This window comes from Parasteatoda tepidariorum, chromosome 4, assembly GCF_043381705.1.
Source record: "Parasteatoda tepidariorum isolate YZ-2023 chromosome 4, CAS_Ptep_4.0, whole genome shotgun sequence".
NCBI classification, from domain to species: Eukaryota; Metazoa; Arthropoda; class Arachnida; order Araneae; family Theridiidae; genus Parasteatoda; species Parasteatoda tepidariorum.
This window is the reverse complement of record NC_092207.1, coordinates 92,630,873-92,653,757: the sequence shown is the minus strand read 5'-3', so window position 1 is coordinate 92,653,757 and position 22,885 is coordinate 92,630,873. Positions and strand designations below refer to the sequence as shown.

Sequence of the window (22,885 nt, the reverse complement as noted above, 5' to 3'; positions counted from 1 at the left end):
AAGTAAAAAGGTCATGAAAAACAAACCTTCACATCATTAAATAATGAGTATTTAAAACAGTATATGAGTCATTAATGTCGCCTTATTTAGTCAAGCTTTAAAATAAATTTCACACAAATAGTATGAAAATTTGAGTCATCAATAATGTAAAAATTAATCAATACATAAAGCATCCTTTTGGATTTTCGCACACAATGATAAAATTTATTTTTATCGTATATGTTAAGAAATTCAGATTTTTGAAACAAAATCATTGTTCTAATCTTTTATCCTAAATTTGGTTGTGCATCCTTAGTAATAGTCATTTAAGGATAATTGAAAAGTTTAATGATGTTTACTTTGAAAATCTTAGTAAAATATTTTTTTATCAAGTTCATGTCAGTTTTAATTAACAAAGAATGTTGAAATTCTACTGTATAAGGGGTGTATGGAATATGCATGCACATAGCTAATAACTGAATTTTAAAATGCTATTAATGCAGATGAAAAGCCATGAAAAATCTGGTTTTGGAATACAATATTTTCAAAATCTATGAGATGCTACAATTTAAAATTTTATTTAAAAATAGTGAGTATTCAGATAAAAATACCATAAAAATTTATATCATGGTAAATGATACTTTAATAAATTTGCAGAAATAATAATCTTAAGTATATAATTAAATTTAAAAAATATGTAAACAAGTTTGGAGTACATTCAACTAATGAATAAAGAACCATTCAGATAACGAATTGAAAAAAATTATAATCAAAGTTAAAATAATTAAAAAAATCTGGGTTGCCAGACTTAGAAATATAAATAAACAATTAATCAATAATAAATAGCAAAAATTGTAAAATTGAAGAATTAGCATTACAGCAAAAATTTATATCAATAAAGCATATATGTTGATATCAAAACTAAAACAAATTTTTAAAAAAAAGGAAACACTGCAGTAATTCAAGAAGAAAAAAAAACTCAATCATAAGAAAAACAAAAACAGAAAGAGAATTTTATGAGTACAATTCTGAAAATTTCATTAAAACTTTATAACTTAACGAAACAAAGGCATGTAATCAAATAAAACAATGGGGGAAAAGTATTAACTTAAACCTACATTCACCTTCTATAAGATACTTTTTCATTTTCTTTCTTTCTTTTAATAGTATTTTGTGGGTGGCTGTAGTGACTGTTAACTGATTGTCCGCACATCTTCCTTACTGATATATGAAACGTCGAATAATATAGGCTTTGTAAACGTTTGTTGAATATTTTTTTAAAAATAGCTATGATAAAGTTCTTTTTAACTCTCTTAATTCTCTTTTCTTGACATTAAAAACAAATTATTCACATATCTTAATTAAAAATTGATAAGCAACTAATTGCATGATTAAAAGTCTAAAATAATTCGAATTCAAATATAAAACGAAAAACTGCTTATGATCACAAAAAATTAATTATGATAAAATTAAGTTTTAACCTGAACAAAAATAAAATATCTAACTTTAGTCAGATTGAGTTTACTGCAGTAAAGGAATTAAAAATGAAACAAAATAAGGCATATATATATATCTTAATTAAATTGTGTACTTATTACTATACAAAAAGCATATACAACTTGTAATAAAAACTAAGCATTTAAACAAAAATAGCAACATAACTAATAAAAACTCTCATAACAGAATAAGTATGGAACTATAAAAATACAACTCATGTTTTAAGCCAAAACATTCGCAAATATGTCAGAAATATGTTCAATAACCAAACAACAGTTAATAATTTAAAAACAGTAATCTCTATTTAGACTAGTTATACTATATACAGACATAAAAGAACTCCATACATTTACCCCAAACAAATACTGCTTAGTACTGATGTTACATTCAGAACACCAGATAAATTTTCCAAAATTAATTAATCCATAAAAGAGTAGTGTGCTAATTTCTACATAAAAGGGTTGCCGAAATAAAAAATGGACACTTGTAATAGCGTCAGACATATACAGTAGCAATAACAGCCTTTTCAAGTTATGAATTAAACCATCAGTGGTTTCGCTATTTTCATTTCTACTGATAACAAATATTCACACTTTTTTTATAAGACTTTAGTTCTTTCTCCCTGATCTATAATCAGAAAGAGGTATGAAGGGTCATTTTTCTCTTATCTTATTCTAAATAGGTGGTTGTTTTAGCCCCCCTCCTCCTAAAAAAAAATCTCAGACTTCGTCTACGTATAGGGCCATTTGTAGGTAGAAAAAAATGTGAGTTTTCTCACGTGTACAATAGGGGTGTACATGTACAAGTGCTCATTCACTAAAAAAAAAACGTTTTAGGCTCATAATAGAATTTTCAAAATCTAATTTACTACTTTAAACAAATATTTGGCTTAGTTATTAAATATAAAAAATTAAAAATTATTAAGGTATAAAAAATTAAAGCAATTTGTTACTTCTGTTTGGTGCTTTTGCTTTATGGTCGCAAAATTTGGCATCCATCCAAAGAATATTATCTCATCTTTAGTGTACAATCATACGGGAAGATAAAAAAAAAAAATACGGCTGTCTAGTTGCAAAACCGCTGGTGGGTTAAGGAAAGATAAGAGCATCACAGATCCCCTGTAAATGATTAAACAATTTGCAAGAAAGCAAATAAGAAGAATGTAAAGTTATGCTAACAATGCATCCAGAACACACAAATTTTAGTGCAAGAAGGAATTCATTAACAAATAAATGCTGTTTATGCAAACTAAAAACAAATAGTGCAACAATTTTCATGAAGCGCAAATATCAAAATGTGTTCTAAATAGTCCCATGGCAAGCAAATCTCCCAATCTTCAATAAACTACTATTAATTATACTATTTTACATTGCGTTCTTTCTAATACATATAACTCAGTACAACTTTGCAATCTTTTCTGTGAACTGATTAATCTGTGCACTTCTTTTACTTTTGTTTATAACCCTAAAGAGTGATACTGCTATTGCTTCTATATTTCTGACAGTATTGTAAGGTGCAACTTTCATGTGGGCAACACGTACATAGATATAAAAAAAAAAGATAATATTCAATAGAGTGCAAAAATAACCCATCTAGTACATTTTATAAAAGGAAAAAACAAACCATAAATGCATATAAAACTAAGTAGTTTATTATACGAAATTAGCATTAGGCAGCTATAAAACCTCATTATTGGGAAAGCAGTTTGTTTCATTAGAAGCACTTGAGACATTTGGTTCCGATCAGATAAGCGACTTCAAAAAGTTTAGAGCAAAAAAAGATCTTTCATGCTAGTTTCAGCATGTTAATTTGGGAATTTTTTTTCCTTGAAACAAAGTTTATGATTATTTTTATAATTTTGGTAGGAAAAAATTTAATGTTATCTAATGAACTTTGAGGTTCATATGTGTTCCTTCATAAAAAAAAATTAATGACCAATGGATTACAAAAAGGTAATTTTTTCAACATGAGGTTAATATTTTGTTTCTTAAATTATAAAAAAGTAAGAAACCTATATTTGTTGAAAAATTGCTGCTAAGGTAGAAAACAAAAATGGAACAAAACTTAATGGAAAAAAGTTTTTGAAACAAAGTGGACTGATCCATTTTCACAACCAAATGTCTCCTTTACTAAAGCTACATAAAATGATTGTTCTCAGCAAACAGAATTATTTATTTAATTAATAAAAAAAGGTAAAAGTAATGATTGTAGAAAACCATAAAGTTACCAACTCATTTTTATAAAATGAATCTTAATGTGTACAAATAATCTGAATATTTTTCACTTTTGTACAACAGTATTTATGAATACTCCAAATAATTGATTGTGCGTAAATCAAGATAAAATGATTATTTAAAAAAGCAAAAATACGGAATGCTGCCAATTCTTTTAGTCTAGGATTTAAAACTAATTTTTGTCTGCTTGACTTATGAAGAATAATTTCTATTGATGAATATAGAAGATAAAATACTATTAAACTAATTAAAAACAGAATTTAAAAAATATGGAGAAAAAATAGGTCTTAATTGACTTAATCTATCTATTATCAGAATCACCATAAGGTTATTAATACTGATTATATATTTAAAACTTGGATGTAAATGCGAAAATAACTTCTATAACTATGCCAAACTGCTTCAGAGTCTATAAACTATCAGTCAAATTATTTTTCTCAGTCATTTTGCAAGTAAAGCAAGTTAAAAAACATATGAGGCACAGATGTGGTCGTGTTATTATTAGATTTGCTTCAAAACAGCTAGTATAAAAGCATACTTTTGTGCGAGTTGAACATCCTCACAATATATTTTGGAGTAGTTCACACATGCAAGGCTCAGTAAAAAGAATATTATCAATAGTAATTCATTTCTAAAATATTCATAGATTAAATTTATCTTCAACAGCTTAACATCTTTTCTTCAGCACCACTTAAATACCAACAACAAAAGCAAGAATATTATTAGTGACATATTCGTACAAAATTAGTTAGAGATTTCTAAGAGTTAATGGCATAAAGATACGTAACACAGGTGCAAGAATTATTGTAAAAAAAAAATCAATAAAAAATAAGTGGCTTCTAGATTTAAATAAGAAAAATATCTATATTTTTTATCAAGTAAAAGGGTAATCTTAAGTCAGGAACCTTGAAAAAAGCCCATTGAGATAAATAATTAAAAACTAAAAAAATTGCTCCTCAGATCACTTACTTTGACATATGCATAGATATTTTGGTAAACTGAGTTCATGTCATATAGCATATGAAAGCAATGTTTGATACAGCTTCATTTTTTTTTAAAATTGAAATACACAAGTTGATTATCAAAAAAAATATGGTAAAAATTTCTTATAAAAACAGGGATGCAAACGCAAATATAATTTTAGTTGTATTAACAAAACTTGCATTACGAAGAATTAGCCCATGTTAAGTTGCACAGCTTTAATGCACCTTTTTCTGAGAAAATACTGAATTCTAAAAAAAAAATTTGTTTTTTAGTTACTTCTTTTTCATGTTATAGTGGAAATCTTATTAATTTGTTTCAGAGAGTGGAAATGTTGACTCTTGAATTTTTATTTTTGTCAAACAATTAAATTACAAAATAAATAAGAGGTCAAACTTTTTTCCTATAAATTCTTTTTTTTATCTGAATCCTTTATCTAAATCTGAACCTCTTGACTTCTAAAAACTGCACAATACTGTGCATCGTAATAGGAACAAAATTTTAAAAAAAAGGATTACAAATCTCTAAAGTACAGTACTAAAATATTGACCATTTTAAAATGGACTGTGACAGGATATCTGGTCCCCTTAAGTTGCAAGATTAATTAAATAAAAGCAGTTTTGCTTGATTTCAATGATTAACTCTCCCTTTTATTCAAAACAAATTATTTATTGCTGTTATATCTCACAAGGGTGAAGGTAATTACCTACTATTATTTTAATTACTGACTAATCTAAGTAAACAACCAAAAAATCAAAATAATTTGCATAAATTACAATACATACATTACTATGGTAAACAATAAATTAATATTTTTGAAGCATATTTTTAAACTAGTTTTTTTTTATTTCAAATTTAAAGATTTTAAAAAATAATTAAAAAAATAGTGATTAAGAATTGCATGAAATTCATTAAAAATTTTTATAGTAAATTAAAAAATTATAAATTATCATAAAATAATTTAAATAGCAAAAATGTGCAAATTTTAAACATATATTTGAAAGATTTTAAATTTAAATCGAAAAAAAGCATCATATTATTAAATTAAATACCCGTAAAGAGTGACAAAAATTACTCGATGAGAAACCAAGAATCACATTACTCTGATTGCACAGCATTATATAAAACCTATACAAAAATATGCTAAATAAACCCTAAAAGCTTTGATAGTGTTACAACAAATTAAAAAATTTTCTAGACTCGAGAGAAATCTTGATTATTAGTAAATTAAATTAAAGAATGCAACTTAGTAAAACAGAAGCAGTCAGCATCCCTGAACAAAGATAAAAGTTTTTTGTTTGTGACAATAAAACACAAATAAGAGAAACAATTAACTTTGTTAATGCAACAAAAACGTTAACTTAATATAAGCAAACAAAAGATTAATATGCCTATTTGAAATATAGAATTAATGAGAGCATATGCTTAAGTGCATAGAGTTTGGCAAGCATACTTTGTTTGTTAATCTATAACTAGAGTTATGTACATTGTTTGGCAAGAATCCTTCTCCTTACAAAAGTAGAACTCGATTATTTGAGTATTATGCTTGCTGTCTAAATCTGCAAGTCAAGGTTTTAGAATTACTTTCTAATGATTAGGCTATGTCAAAAAGATATCTCATTGAAACAAAACAGCCAAGGCAATTTCTTTTCTTATCTATATCCTGGCATTTATTTTCAAATCTATACCGAAGCATTTGCATACTTTTTTTTTAAATGTTTGAGTCCAGACTTAGAACATTCAGTGAGTCTTCTTTCATCATGATACAAAAATCATAATGGAAATAAGTTTGTAAAATGCTCCCCTCTTTGTACCAAGTATAGAAAATATTAGTTCTAAAAATGCCTTTCTTCAACAACAGTCACTAATTTAATGATCCAAAATAAGTTAAATCTAAGTTAACTGAAAGCATAGATCGTTATCTTTTCTATCAGAAACAAACTGAATCACTTTTCATTTAACTTGGTTGTTTTCCTCGATAGAAAATCATTCCTTAACCGGATTATTCCATGAGAAAAAAAAAATTTATGAACTCATCCAGGGTTTAGCACTCAATGTCTCAGGCAAACAAAAATTATGCTTCTCATAAATTTGTTTGAAAGTGCATCTATGACCAGATGACCGACGATCCATTATCTTACATTTTAATCCTCTGAACATTTTCAACTTTAATCTGGTGACTTTCCTGCATCTAAAAACAAGTTTCTCAATGGGATAAAGTGCCTAACAAGAAGATTTCAGAACTATTTTGCCCATGAGCTGAATGCTTGAATGGTTAAAGAACACTCAAGTGTCACGAGATTTCCCTTACTAGTTTGGAAAAGGAAGTTATGCCCCCTCAGGGTTATGGGGAATATCGATATATAAAGGTAAATGTTCCATTAGTCATTTGATCAGATAATTGGTATATCAGGTTACCTGGCAAAAATTAAGGAGATTTTTTGTTTCCTGTCCTCGTAGTAAACATAAATAACTCTTCAGGATTCTATTTTAGCTACAAAAATGTAAAAATAAAAACTATCTCTCCAGACGAACTTTCCTTTCTAGTCTATATTTTAATCTGATTTCTTGAAGTTTATCAGTACAAATAAATCAGATACAATATATCAGACATACGATAAATCAGATACGATATCGACTTAAAACTTTTGCAGGTTTTAAGTTACTAAAAGATCAATTAAAGTGACCGCTGTGAGAGGTATAAGGTCATTGAGATAATCCGCACTTGATTTATTGGTAGATTTAATGTATGAAGTTAAACTTTGCAAATTATATCTTGTTATAAAATTACTTGTCTCATGTCACTAGGATTTTTCTGGTGCCTATTAGCAGGATTATTGAGCTGATGTTATTTATAAAAGTTCATAATATTGATTTCTGCTGCATGGTGGACAATAACACTTTAATATTATTTGAGCTTAAAACTTATTTCACAGTAAACATTATCAGTACTTAGTGACCTGTTCATTGGCAATCAATTTGTACTTTCAAAGCTAATTTTGACCTTGAGTATTCGATTATCTTAGTTCACTTCACGTTATATTAACTCAAATAATCAAGTTTTCACAGAATACTGCAACATACAATGGACGTACATTATGTCTGATATAACACAGAGAATATAAGGCAAGGTGGAACATTGTTGCATTCTGAGTATATATATTACAGTTTAAATCCATTTTTATTTTCATACATAGAACTAGTTTATTATGAAAAAGTAAGAATGAAAATTTCGAAAATACAAGCTTTCAGTTCATAAAAATCTTGCTTATTCTTACTAGTTTGAGTAAGAAATTTATTAAAACCTCTCTGTACAATATCTCTTTTTTTCTAAAAAAAAGCATCTGTATTTACATAAATATATACTTCAAACCCAGCACAATACAGATTTCAAAACCTGCAGCTTTTACACTACAAACAATTTGTATTAAGTCTTTTAGCTATTTGTGTTACAACTAATCTCATCGTACAACATCACCATTTCTTGAATCAAAATTAGCTAAATTTTCTCTACCAAGGTTATGTTGAGCTAAAATATTACTCCTAGAGCGGCTGCGGTTTAATTGTGCTCTCCTTTCTGAAAAAAAAAAAGAACAAATATAATTATTACACGCACATAGGAAGAAAAAAAAATGTAAGCAGCAATGAATATAAAATTGCACTTTTTCCTATAATAAGATTATCATTAGCAAAAAAAAAATAAATAAAAAATTATAAACTCCATATATATTCTACAACTAAAAACTTGCTTTTTTCAGGAAAAATAAAGGTTTAAAAAGAAAGGATTAAAAATTTTCAGGGCTTCAGATATGCCTATAACAAAGATTTACAAGACTGGTTCCACTATATTGAAACCATAGAATATTATTTTAAAGACTATGGTATAAATGCATGAAATTAATAAATCCAGAAATAAATTACAAACAAAATATGACTTAAGTTTTTTCTTAGTAAGTTTTTTAAAGAAAAGCTTAATTCTTGTCATAATTTGTACAGTGAAACCTCACATTATAGACACTCCTACAAAACAGGCGCCACTCATTGCAGATATATTTTTGATTTCCTGCGAATCTTTTAGAATGAACCATTATGTACCCTTTCCGAAAAACGGACACTCCAGTAATTAGACGCGGACAGTCATGTATGCCCCAAATCGTTATCTTTTCTTTTAAACAGAGTGCATAGCCCAATCTTTCAACAAAAAATAAGCACCTTTTAAGTACTTTTTAAGCACTATATGCATAACAAAATGCAAAATAATTTTTAAAGACTACATGATCATGATAAAATAACTAGTTTGTGACAAAGAACTCTTTTCTTGATTATATTAGCCATTAAAAAATGATCAAGAGATTTTTCGGTTCGATTTCAGAGGGTGGAAATTGAAGCGTGAAATTGAGATTATATTGCAAAATGTAGTCGTAATTCATTTACGTCGCACTAGAGCTGCACAATGGGCTATCATACCTGCCAACCCGCCAGGGAAAAAAATAGGAACACGTCACGTGGTCGCGACATTAAAGTTTACTTCTTTACACTAAATGTTTGCATAATTGTAACTGTATAAGATTTAATGTAACAATTATTATTGATTATAATACATATCAACTGACAAGATTTCTGATTATTATTATTCAACAAACTAATTAAACAGAAATGATAGCTGATTTTAGTAATTTAAAACATATTTAAAAACAAAATATTTTATTATTACTCAAACATATGTGACAATAAACACATATAAAAAAATAATCAATTATTCTTGTTAAGTGCTACAATTGTAGTAGATTTGGCTGATTTTAAAAACTTTTCATCAAACACTTGTCTATAACAAGGCTGAATCATTTGGGACTTGGTAAATCAAAATTGCCTGCAAAGTAGACGCATTCATGCTACCCCTAAACTCAGTCTCATTTTTTGGAAACATCGCACAAAACAACTTCGATGCGTGGTCCGCAGCAGCTAACGTAATATTGTGTTCAAGGAGAAATCCTGTGAACAATAGTTTGCTTCTAATTGATTGTAGATCAATAGTGGACGACACAAAATCGGAAATTTTTGCTGACTTTTTCATATTTGTATATACGGTAGCATGCTTGGCTGTTTTCCCGTGTGAAATATCACACTTTCCGCCATGTGCTATACTAATGTCTGTATTGCAAGCAATACATAACGCGTACGATATCCCCTTTCTTGATTTTTTGATGAAATCAAATTCTTCACTATAATTCCCGCAAAAACACTATCTTCGCGGAATTTCTGACATTTTTTCAGATTACCACGTGGAAAAGCATTCAAAGCTAAACTTAAATCGAAGAGATGCGCTCCGAGTAAACATTCAACACCGGTACGGTTGCAAGTAAAAGACAAGGAGTCAGGAAGCTAAAATTTCCTCTTGATGTCTGTTAGAGCCCCTGAATTAGACAGGCCAACTCATCATCTATTTTTGCTCCAAAGAGCTAACATAAGCACAATACTAACATAACGTTAACTTGCGAACTTTTTTGCTCCAATATTGCTTGATAGGTCAGCTCTGATAGTATAGGAGCCTTAATGTCTGTGAATCGACCTGTACATACGTCATCAAATATACGAATGTAGCTAGAGGCAGAGCTAAGCGATAACGCGACTTGATTGGATTTCGCCAATCAGACATGGATCACTTTATAGAGTAAAAGAAAAAATTACGTTATGATGAAAAATCGGAACATTTTGACCCAAAATCGTTTTATCGGAACAAGGCATAAAAATCGGAACCGTTCCGATAAAATCTGTACACTTGGCAGCTATGGGCTATTGGCGACGGTCTGGGAAACATCCCTGAGGATGATCCGAAGACATGCCAGCAGAGTTGCACATGAGAGTGCAATAATCTCACCAAACCCAGCTCACTATACGCACATGTGGACTCTAAGTATTTCATCAAACCTGTAAAATAGTTGGCGCTTTCATACATTATGGACTGGATGGTACACTGAAATAGATTGTGGTTGAATGAATTGCAAGACGTTGAATAGAACAATGTGGAAAGCACATTTTTGTATAATACGTGTCAAAAATTGGCATAGCAAAAAAAAAAAATCTCATTTTCGAAAAGAAAAAATTAAGCACTAAATGAAAAAAGCACCTTTAAGGGCTTTTAAAAAACAAAAATCCAAAATAAGCACCTTTAAGCACTTTTTAAAAATGCTACGCACCATGTTAAAATAAGACACCAATTTTTCTAAATTATTTTTTTTTAGCACAATCATCTCTGATTATTTATAAATCATTGCAATTATTCAGAAAACAATTTATGGTATTAAACTTCTTTATTAGTGTACCTTTCTTGAAAACGAACAACTCTCGCAAGCAGACAATTTTTTTGGTCTCAAAAGTGCTCGCTCAACTGGGATTTCACTTTCGTATAAATTTTAACAGAATAATATACTACAATGCAATATTATTTAAAATTGTATGATTATACACAAATATCGAAATGCTTTGACATGTAATAATACAGACAAAAATAATAAGTTCAGACCAAAAATAGATAGAATCATTTAAACACAGCCCACCTAATAGGTAAAAATAAAATTCTGCAAAATAACCTCGTTTAGATTCCACAAAAAGCAATAGTATAAAGAAAATTCATTGCAAACATTTTATAAATCTTCAAGATAAGCAAAAGTGCAATCAATCTTTCAAAGCAAGCAAAATTTATTACTGATTTAAAAATAAAGATACTTTTACATTTATTCCTGAAAGCAAATCATTATAAACAAAGTTAAATTTTCATTCTTCATAGAATACATGCTGAAACTGAATATAAAATATTATACTTTTAAATCAGAGCTTGAATTTTAAATTTTACTGATTTATAATTGGTTCTTTTCAATAGCTCTAAGAGACAGGGCCAGATGTTTTGCCAATCATTAAAAAGTTTCTACTATAAGACTGTATAACCCTATTGTAAAGGATGAGATAACTATATAATAATGGGCTGGAGAATGGAAAAATGTTCGCTAATTAGAGACATCAGATATTCGGGTGTGTTCCCAAACTTAGGGCCTACACTGAAATTAGTATGCTAAAATAGTTGCTTTAGTAGCCTTTAAGCTTAAAAATAGTAGTCTAATTAATATCTTCTGACAAGAAAAGTAGCACATAGGGTAGAATAAATTTAAGAAAAAATATAGAGAATGTTCTATAAAGACTACCCTTGACATGGTTTTTTGTTAGGATACTTATTATAAATGAAAATATAAAGAAATACACATTGGCTCTTTGCATCAAAGGATATAATTTGCTTAACCTTGCAAAAGTGAGGTTAATGATGTAAATTTGACGAGCCTTTTTCACAGGCTTTTGACGTTCAAAGTTTGCTTCCAAGTACCTGTTCTCAGTCATTGCCTAAATTGGGTACAAGAAATGTACCGTTGTTATTTATTTGTGAGCATTGGTAAGTAAATAGAAAGTTTTGGGGCTAACATTATATGCAGACCTGTATAATATACACAACGCTGTTCATGGAAAATTTGCAATCACTGCAACAAAAAAAATTTACTATTACTAAAAAAGAAAGAACATTTCTTTTACAAATTCTCAAGAAGAAAAAAGATTCATTTTTACTCCATTTCCTACCAATGCAAACACAATTTAAAACTACCTTCACAGGACTTAAAATCACACATTGAGACTCCTATTTACGAAATATAAGATCGCGAATCATGTTTTGTATTTTTACGATTTTAAACCAAATATCACGATTCGTATTCATGCGACTTAAAAGCCACTATTATGATTCATGTTCAAGTGACTTAATTGTATATAGGAATTCATGTTCAAGTGACTTAATTGTATATAGGAATTCGTATTCAGGCTATTTTAAAATGAAACATGGAGAATCGTATTCACACGATTTTTAAATCTAATATCTAGATTCATATTCAAGCGATTTTAAAATCAAACATCGAGATTCATATTCACATGATTTTTTAAATTAAAGGTTGAGATTTGTATTCTGATGATTTAAAAATCACATATTCACACAATTAAAACAAATAAATAACATCTTGCCTCAATATTTTTAGTAAAACATTGATAACATTCTGTCAATAAATGCTTCCTACATCAGTGTTCTCCCTAAGCGTTTTCAGAAGGGTGGCCCATTCTGCCTGCTCTTTGATCCCTATAAATGTGCCCTCTTTGTAAAAATTAGCCATCCCTTAAAAACAATTACATTGTAACCCCACTGCATCAACAATTACATTGCCTTTTTAGATAATTTATTTGACTGTTATTTATCCCTTTAGCTGTTTCTATGAGGTTTTTCAAATTTTAATATTTTAGTACTATTTTATTACAACACATGAATTTCAAATATGAGTGACCATATTTTGGTGAGTTCAAATTGCAACGATTCCATCACAATTCTACGCTGTTTTCCAATAATTTTTTCACTTTTTGATTGTCATTTATTTCAATTTCCAGATGCTTCTCCAAACTCTAATATTTTAAATACGATATTAGGAGACTAGAATTTTGAATTAGAGTAATCACATACGGGCGCACTTGAATCGTAAATATTCCCTCGGAATTTTGATATACTCTTATTTTTCCAGCTATTTTCCCATGCAAAATCTGATATTTGTATTATGATTTAAACATGTTATTTCAAATTTGAGCAATCACTTTTGACGCACTTGGTTCACAGTGATTTCATTGTAAATTCATTATCCAATCATTTTTCAAAAGCTATTTATCGCTTTTTTTGCCAGTTCCATATGGTTTTAATAATTTTAATGTTCTTATATTTATTTTTTATGTAATCTGCCTGTTTGTCAACAATATTTTTTTCTAAATAGTCACCTTTTTATGAAAATAGTAGCTCTTAAGCTATTTTTTATAATAATTATTAGCCATACTCTCACCTTCCCTTGGTTTTGATTTTAGCAGCAAATAGTTGCCAATAGAAGCCCTGGAATTGCGAAAAATATCTGAATTTTGAATAAGTGGCTGAGAGTAATCATGTCTAAGTTTCTATTTTAGATTGAAGATCGGATATTCAGACAAAGGCATTGCAATCTTGTCCTTAAATTCAAGCCCTTATTTTTTTTAAAAAATTCAGTCAATTATATAATAAAAAAAAGAGATTTGCTTTTCATCATGCAAAAAACAGTCATGCAATTTTTTAGACACATTAAATACATGCAATAACATTGCATGACATGGTCATAAAAAACAAGACCTGCTTTTCTATATGTGATGGCAATTCTAGTGCTGGTTACTGAACTTCTAAAAAGGTAACTAGTGAAAAAATACAAAGAGGAAATGTTAAAGTTACTTGAAGAATAGTAAATATGGAAAAATAAAATCAGCTTAAAAATTATTGCAAAAATTAATATTCCATCAAAAATTAGATGTAGTAGTTAATTTTAATGGAGGAAAACCAATACAGAAACTACATTAAGTTATTCCATTCAAGAATTTTTAAAAAAATTACTATAAATAAACATTAAATATTATTCACATTTTAAATGTAAACAATTAATGTTTCAAAAATATATAAAATAATTTTAAAAAAAAGGCAAATTTAATACCCTATCCAATTTTCTTTCTGACAAAAAAAGGTGAAAACTGGTCAGTTAAGTTACCTTTTGCTGTACCTAGTAGAATATTTCTCACAAGATCTATATTGTTTTTCTGCTAAATTTACAATACACTTACGATTCTTAGTTACATATTTAATTTTTAATCTTTAATTATTAATTTTTTTTTTACCATTGATATAAGCAAATTCTAAATCTACTTTTAACCGTTGCTTGTAAGACAAATTTGAAGGTGCCAGAATATCTGAACCACATATAAGCCTTATTACATATATCTTGTGTCTTAAATAGATAATTTTTCACCATATTATTGTATTATATCTACAATATGACATTCATAAACATGAAGAGGCACAAAAAGTAAGAAAAAAATATGAGAGTTGGAAAAAGAAAGTGAAATAATCCTATTAACTTCCAATTTAAATTTATAAATCATTAGAATTTGAATATGTTGTGATAGAAATAAATGCAACTGGAAAACAAAATAAAAATTGGATTTAAATACTAAATACAGACCGGCAGCCCCTCTGGCAGGTGCTTTACGTCGAGGTTTGTGTGAAAAAGCAGAACCGGTTTTGAGTGCTTCTAAAAGACTGTCCATAACACCTTCCTGATCTTCTCCTAAGCGAAACAAAACAAAGAAATATTTAAAATTTCATGCATTTGAGCAACACAGCAAATAAGGAACGGATACAGAAAAACAGCTACCTGTTATATCTACTAATTGTTTTTTCTTAGCCATTCTCTCTTGTTTCTCTTTTGCAGCTTTTTCTTTGGCTTCTTTCGCTCTTCTCATCTTCTCCTCGACTTCTCTCGCATGGACAATATCTTTATAGGCTTCCTATTTAAATATTAATGTTAGTAACAGATATAGTTTAGATGTCATGATTGAAAATACACGTAAAAATATGATAAAATTTAATGTTAACTCATGGTAGCAGCTAGTCCAGTTAGTGGTAGAAGAATTATTGTAGTAGTGGTGACGTTCTGATATACATATACGTTTTCCTGAAGAGGCATTATTGCATATGTGTATATTAAACATTGCTTTATTTCAGTCTTTCTCAAAGTGGGCAATAACGCCCCCTTGGGGGCGTTTGAAACCTAGAGGGGGGGGGGCTTTAAGGGGCCCAGAAAAAATGGGGGCGATGACGTGGGTTAGGGGGCGATGTATAATTTGTAATTCCATTTACTTTATATAGTAACTACAATTAAAACCCACATACTACACAATAACGAATAATTAGTTTATATTTCTAACCTGTATGATGTTATAAAAACTTAAAATACTTAACATAGATTTCGTAGGATAGCCCGCACACCGTACGCAATCCAGCTGTAACAAGTTTCTGCGGATAGATAAAGGAACATGATCGATGATAGTTAAAAAATTAGAGCAATTTTACCTTAATTACATTGCACCAGAAATTATTTTAAACATTAGGAAAAAAACTACCATGCAGAGTTTTAAAATATTATACATATGTAAACTAACTTAAATTGAAGTTTTCTTTACTTTCTTTCTTGTTTTTAACATAAGGGCATTTTACAGCATTTTATAAGAAATTACTGATGCAAGAATCATCACTTTTATATAAAATGGAAATACGTATATAATTATTGTTCAAAAGTTTTTTTTTACAATTAGCCCATTACAGTCCAGTGTCTGCTGCTCTTACTCAAAAAGAATATCGGCAGACGTGAGTTCCCTAATTTTCCCAATTTATCAGTATCCTGCAACAACGACAACTTGCTCGTCTACTGCCAACATTTGGAAAATCTTCACAGTGAAAGATTCCAGGACATTTTGAAATTGGAAATACCAGACTGGGTGTTAGATCCTTTTTCAAATGTCAACATAGCAATATCACCCCAGTTGGAAGAAGAACTTATAGAACTGACAACGAACGAAGAAATAAAAATCAAATACAAAAATGGCTACCAACAATTTTGGCTACATAAGTCAATTCCGCAGTTGTACCCTTGATTGTGGTCTATCGTTGGCCGTTNGTATGTGTGATTTGCGTATTGAGAACTGTTTTTTTTCCGACCCTTCCGATTCGGATCGACCCCCATTCGCCCCCCTGTCTCAGATCGACCCCTGCTTTTGTTAAATAGACCCCTGGGGGTCTATATAGACCACTTTGGCGACCTCTGCTTTATAGGAACGAAGAGATGCATTTTTAACGTGATGAATTTTTACAACTAATCATGGTCAGACTGAGAAGCTATTATTGGGCATCTATAAACCCCTAGTCCTAACGTCAGGAGTTTTAAATTACCAGCAAATGAACAGTCACTAACCGATACTTAGGAGTATAGGAAGAGATGCACAGTTTGCATTATTGATAAATAATATAGCCAAAAACAAAACCAACCCCGATTTATTAATATCAAATTTTAAATAGTTTGGCTACTGCTTAACCACTAGAAGACAGCAAGAGATTAATACAACCCTGTAACCAAAACATTTTGTGATTATAAAAATAAAGCAGCTTAAAGTATAAAATAGATTTTGATATTCAAATAGTCGCGACACTGAATTAATGAGATATAAATTTGTATAGAAATAAAAAGTTAGCCGCTACATTGATTGTTAAGAAGAAAATAAAATACTTATACTCGCTTTTTATAAAATGTGATTAAAATTTAACAATTGCTTCAATTTAATTATAATTGGAATAGGAATGATTAAAAAAATTATATTTATTAAATTAAAGAAATTTTAAGAGATAGGAAATATGTAACGCCCATAAAGACATTATATGAAAATAATCATTATTTACAGTGAAACTACATTAACTACATTTCAGAAATTTTGCCAAAATTTTAAAAAGTAACATATTTAAAACCAATAAGCATAACATTATCAAATATAACAAGCAACTGCATAGCATAAATTGTTCTTGTCAATTAAATATGATTACTAGATAAAAATAATTCCTTGTCATTTAAAAAAAAAAAAAATTATAATATTTTACTGTAGTTTTGCGTTTGGCTACAAAGTGAATAACTTAAATAACTACTTCACAAAGCAAGTATCTTAATGTGCCATTTAACAGTTTATAGTTTATACCAATTACTTAGTAGATTAGGGGGATCAGATTCATTTCTGTTTGAGGTAAGACTGACATTTAAGTTGCTCTACGTCTTACTATGTATTAAGAAACACTTAAGTAGATAGAAAAGAGACAACAAAGACAAAATGTTACTTTTTTAAGTTGTAGCAAATTGTTATTTATAATAAATATATTCAATTTGCCAGTTGCTTTACTGTTTCAAGATTTTTTTACAGATTTATATAGACTTTAAAAAATTCAAATGCTAAATGGTTAATTTGGAAGTTAATCCAAAACTTCTGACAACCAAGGGTTGCTTTATTATTTTAAAATGTTAATACATTTTTTATAGGTTTATCTAGATTTCAGAAAATTAAAATGTTGGTTTATTTAAAAGTTAGTCCAGAACACCTAACAACTCTTTTCATATTTAAGCAACAAACTTCAGCATCCAGCTTAGTCTTCGTCATATTTGTTAACCTCCCTAATTGACTCTCATTAATCACGCTTGAACTGTAGGTTTAAAAAATATATAGAGTGATGCATTTAATATTAAATTACCATGAAAAAGCAAGAAAACTAATAACAAGTTATAATAACCAAAAAATAAAGATACCTTAAGTATAAAAAAAACTAATTAAGTATGGATGGGGAACTGAATATAAACAATGATAAGAATCTGAAAATCAGAAGAAATTTACGTTATCTCCATTTATACTTATGTCTAAGGAAATGTTTTAACAGGATCGATATTCCAGAAGGTTTTATCATTGCCACGTGTTTAAATTTACACACAATTTTAACATTCATAAGATTTTTCTGCAATTTATAAATTCTAAAAGATCGTGAGCCTTAAATCATTTTCAAAAATTATTATCACGGTATAAATAAAACATAAGGTTTGTCATTTTTTTAGTGCTAGTCCTTATTTGGCTATATTTATGTATAATATTATCGTTTATTATGTTTTGAGCAGCATCATAGCATGCTTGTGGAGTTGTTTAAATTCGTTTACAGTCATATAGCATAAAAATGAAACAAAAGAATTTGTTATATTGTAACACTATAATTATAATATTATTGGATGAAGTGCTTTTTCCCACTCAGATGTAAAAATAAATCAGAAGTAGTAACCCAGAAGTTTTACAATGAATTTTAAGCATAAAGCACTTCAACTGTGGCATTTATATTTTAAATATGTGGCACATGAGACTACAAATAAATAGCTGGGGAAAAAATTGTCAATTATATAATTTCAATGATATTATTAAATTGCAGAAAAGGATACATTGTGTATTCCTATAATAATAATAATGGATGAAGTGTTTTTTCACACTCAGATGTAAAAATAAATCAGAAGTAGTAACCCAGAAGTTTTACAATGAATTTTAAGCATAAAGTACTTCAACTGTGGCTTTTTTATTTTAAATATGTGGCACATGAGACTACAAATAAATAGCTGGAAAAAAAATTGTCAATTATATAATTTCAATGATATTATTAAATTGCAGCAAAGGATACATTGTATATTCCTATAATAATAATAAAAATTACTTACTAATATTAAAACTACTCAATTTTACTTACTTGGAACATGTCCTTAAAAGTTTTAATGTCATTGAAAAACTCATCCGATTGATATTTTTTAGAATCAAAAGCAAAATATTCAGACAAATCATTATAAAGCTTCTCCATTTGCTTGAACATATTTTCTAAAATTTCATACTGCATTGACGCTTCCGTCAGAAAACTCTAATAATTAGTTAAGATTAAATAACTTAAAAACGTATTATAATACAAACAAAAATCAGATGTTACTTTAATATTATAAAGAATGTCAGAACATATAACTATGTATGTCGATAACTATATATTTTCTAAAAAGAGAAAGAAAATGGGGAAAAATACACTTATTTTTACTGTTACTGCAAATAAGTCATAAAAGCTAACAGGACTTAGTATCGACAGGTATGCTGCCAATTCTATAAATCAAGGCCCATACTAAGAACTTAAAATTATTAGCCAGTAAACTAGCCAAATATCTTATTAGCTAATAAAATTGCAGTGACGTATAAAAGTTTTCATTTTATTTTGATACATTGTGCAATGGAGAAAAAAATACATCACATTTTTATTCTTTTTTATTTTTAAGTTAAGTGATGTACAAACACTAGGTTTTAAATCAAGAATGTTGAATAATCTTTACTTTTGAAATAAATAAATAAAAAAAATGAAAAAGAACTCAAACTATTATAAAATTCTATTAACATGAAAGGGGAAAAAAAGAGAATTTTACAATGTCAAGAGAATGGCATCTTAAAAAGCATTTTTTACATGCTGAGTTGTCAAACACATTTTTAAAACAAAAAGGTAAAACAAGACTCATAACAAATTTTGTCTAAATACTGAGTTTTTTCTCAAAAATATATATATTTAATTCATTTTAAATAATTTTCTGCTCAAAGGATACAGACATTACTTCAGCAAATCTATCTTCTTCACTATGAGGACGGAAATTTTTCAAATCAGTCTCTAACTGTTTAACTGACTTCTTCATTTGACTTAAATTCTTCTGTATCTGTTCAGAGGACACTGCAAAAAAAAAAAAAATATATTATATTCACGCTTGTTTTACCTGTTAGCTCTGAATGAGTCAATATGGTCATCAAGTTTGTAGAGCATTAAGAAGAATTATTACAATTAGGCTTTGTTTTTTTTTTTTTTTTTTTTTTTTTTTAAGGCGACATGGGAAGGGACCTTCAAATTCGATAAAAATGACGAAAATATCAATTTTTTATTTTTACTCTCATTAAATAATCGATATCGTTTACTTTCATATAAAAGAAAAAAATTTCGTTTTGGACAATTTTGTTGGAAGTTATCAGCATTTAAAATTTTGTAAACAACCTGCCACGCCCCTTTTTACAGCTGTAGCTGAAGCACGCAAACCGAAACTAATTGTAATTTCTCAAAAATTAATAGTATTTTAATTTTTTTTAATGAATTTTTGCTCACCATAAGTTTACTAACTGTTACCTGCACTGTTTGTAGCGTCACTGATTTGTTTTTGCTTACATTGCAATTCGCTACGTCTATTTTCCTACACTTCTACTAGTATTATTTTGAAATATTATTCCTGAATTGTTTGAGATATGAATGCAAAAGCTTCTAAATTTATAAAAGATATAAATAACAGATATTTCATTCTTACATATACTTGTATCAGAGTAGTATTTCTGCTAAAAGCATTTTTACTCACCAAAAAAGTACCCATCGCTTAATTTTTTTGGAAAATTAATATTATACGAACAAAATAAAATAAGCTGCAGGAATATAATAATTATATTTTTTTAAACACAGTTCAGTATATATCTAAGTTTTACAAGACGTGTAATTATTTGTAAATAGTAGTAAAAATATATAATTTTTTTACTAAAAGAAACCTAAATATCTTATTCCAATTTTTCAGCATTTTAGAAAAGTTCCTGGCGGTTTAATTTTTATTCAAATCATTTAAAAAAAATTGTTCNTTCTAAAAAGAGAAAGATAATGGTGAAAAAATACTTATTTTTACTGTTACAGTCAATAAGTCATAAAAGCTAACAGAACTTAGTATCGACAGGTATATTGCTAATTATAATAAATCAAGGCCCATTCTATCATCTTCTTATTAGTTAATAAAATAGTTCTCACATAAAGTTTTTATTTTATTCCGATAAATCGTGCATAGGAGGGGAAAAAAACATCACATTTTTATTCTTTTTTATTTTTAAGTTAAGTGATGTACAAACACTAGGTTTTAAATCAAGAATGTTGAGTAATCTTCACTTTTGAAATAAATAAAAAATAAAAAAGAACTCAAATTATTATAAAATTCTATTAACATGAAAGGGAAAAAAAGAGAATTTTACAATGTCAAGAGAACAGCACCTTAAAATGCATTTTTTACATGCTGAGTTGCCAAACACATTTTTAAAACAAAAAGGTAAATTATAGCAAAAATTATAGCAATTATATAGCTTTACATAAAATTATATAAAGGCAAAATTATAGCAAACTTTGCCTAAATACTGAGTTTTTTTTAAAAAAAAAAAAACATATATTTAATTCATTTTAAATAATTTCCTGCTGAAAGGATACAGACATTACTTCAGAAAATCTATCTTCTTCACTATGAGGACGGAAATTTTTCAAATCAGTCTCTAACTGTTTAACTGACTTCTTCATTTGACTTAAATTCTTCTGTATCTGTTCAGATGACACTACAAAAAAAATATCATGTTTAGGCAATTACCTGTTAGCTCTGAATGAGTCAATATGGTCATAAAGTATTACGAAGAATTATTACAATTAGGCTTGGCTTATTATTTAAACATGTTTATAGCAATCTTCGAAGACTGTTTTTTTTTCCTTTCATTTTAAGGAGAGCATTTGTTAAGTATTAAAAAATATTCAGGAAAACTTTAAAATATTATTAAATATTCCACATTACTATTATATATGTGGAATTAGAAGTTTTGATCATTGAGTATCAAAATTTAAAACAAAACAGTACAGTTCTGCAAGGTTTAAGCCCCACAGGACAACTCCTACTCGCAAAAAATCATATAAATTATCATAGTAGTTCAGACGCCATGAAACACTGTGCCAACCTTTTACAGGGAATCCATGATTTTGTTAAGAATATTACTAATATAAAAAAATATAAACTATAAAAAAAAATATAGCAGTAATACTAATTATTACTGCTATGTTTTTTTAATGGTTTTTATCTCTTTCTTGGCCCTTGGCTTCAGAACTTAAAAAGTACTCTTGGTAAAAATTAAAATGAACTATTTATAAACCCAATGATTGTGGCAAACCTTTTATTACTTGATTTTCAATTATGAATTTTTGTGTAAATGTTCTTAGCAGTAGCAGAAAGACAATCATCTACTTATAGAACTGATTTCTCCTCATCAATAAAATATTAATGATTATAAAATAAAGAGGATAAATTGAAATATCAGTCAAATTTTAAATTTTTGGAAATATGTAATGCTTATTTTGATATGGCACTCCTAGAGCAGAAAATAAATAAAGCAATGCAAAAACCACCTTTACCTCTAGCCGCTCTATCAACATGCATCAATTCCTCAGCGAAATTTAGGACATCAGGATATTTTTGTTCAATGACTTCAGCCAAATAATGCAACAGAGTTGTTTTATGATCTGCAGCTTTTGTTGAATTTAACTGTAAATTTAAAGATAGATCATGAAAAACCAATATAACAATTATAAATCAAGAGGATTACAATAAAATTTATCAAATGACAAGTACTTTGGTCAGCAAACTAATTTCAAATCCAACAGCTTGTTCATTTCGAGAACCAGCATTCATGTAGTTTCCTATTAAGAGAATGATTTGCAAAAGGAGGCAAAATTTTTTGCTTTTCTTCACTTCCTCACAAGCAGCAGTTGCAGCAACAACATCCTAAAATGGATCATAAATGTTAAACATAACTTTTCAAAAGCTAATCAATGTGCAGCACAAATTAATTTAGAT

At 28.3% G+C, this 22,885-nt stretch overlaps 1 protein-coding gene across 2 annotated transcripts in view; it reads right to left on the bottom strand.

The window, feature by feature from the left end:
* Positions 1–6,958: 6,958 nt before the first annotated feature.
* Positions 6,959–22,885, bottom strand: part of LOC107455275 (diaphanous related formin 1) — a 46,396-nt gene continuing 30,469 nt past the window's right edge. The window contains exons 20-26 of one of the 2 annotated variants that reach the window (XM_043049155.2): positions 22,661–22,813; positions 22,444–22,573; positions 19,811–19,932; positions 18,928–19,092; positions 14,990–15,122; positions 14,798–14,902; positions 6,959–8,268 (exon numbers count right to left, since the gene is read on the bottom strand). In XM_043049155.2, the coding sequence (XP_042905089.1) occupies positions 8,153–8,268; positions 14,798–14,902; positions 14,990–15,122; positions 18,928–19,092; positions 19,811–19,932; positions 22,444–22,573; positions 22,661–22,813 (924 nt within the window). In that variant the 3' untranslated portion in view covers positions 6,959–8,152. Of the gene's footprint in view, positions 8,269–14,797; positions 14,903–14,989; positions 15,123–18,927; positions 19,093–19,810; positions 19,933–21,072; positions 21,603–22,443; positions 22,574–22,660; positions 22,814–22,885 lie in introns of those variants that run through there. The other variant, XM_071180199.1, reaches the window with a different exon arrangement.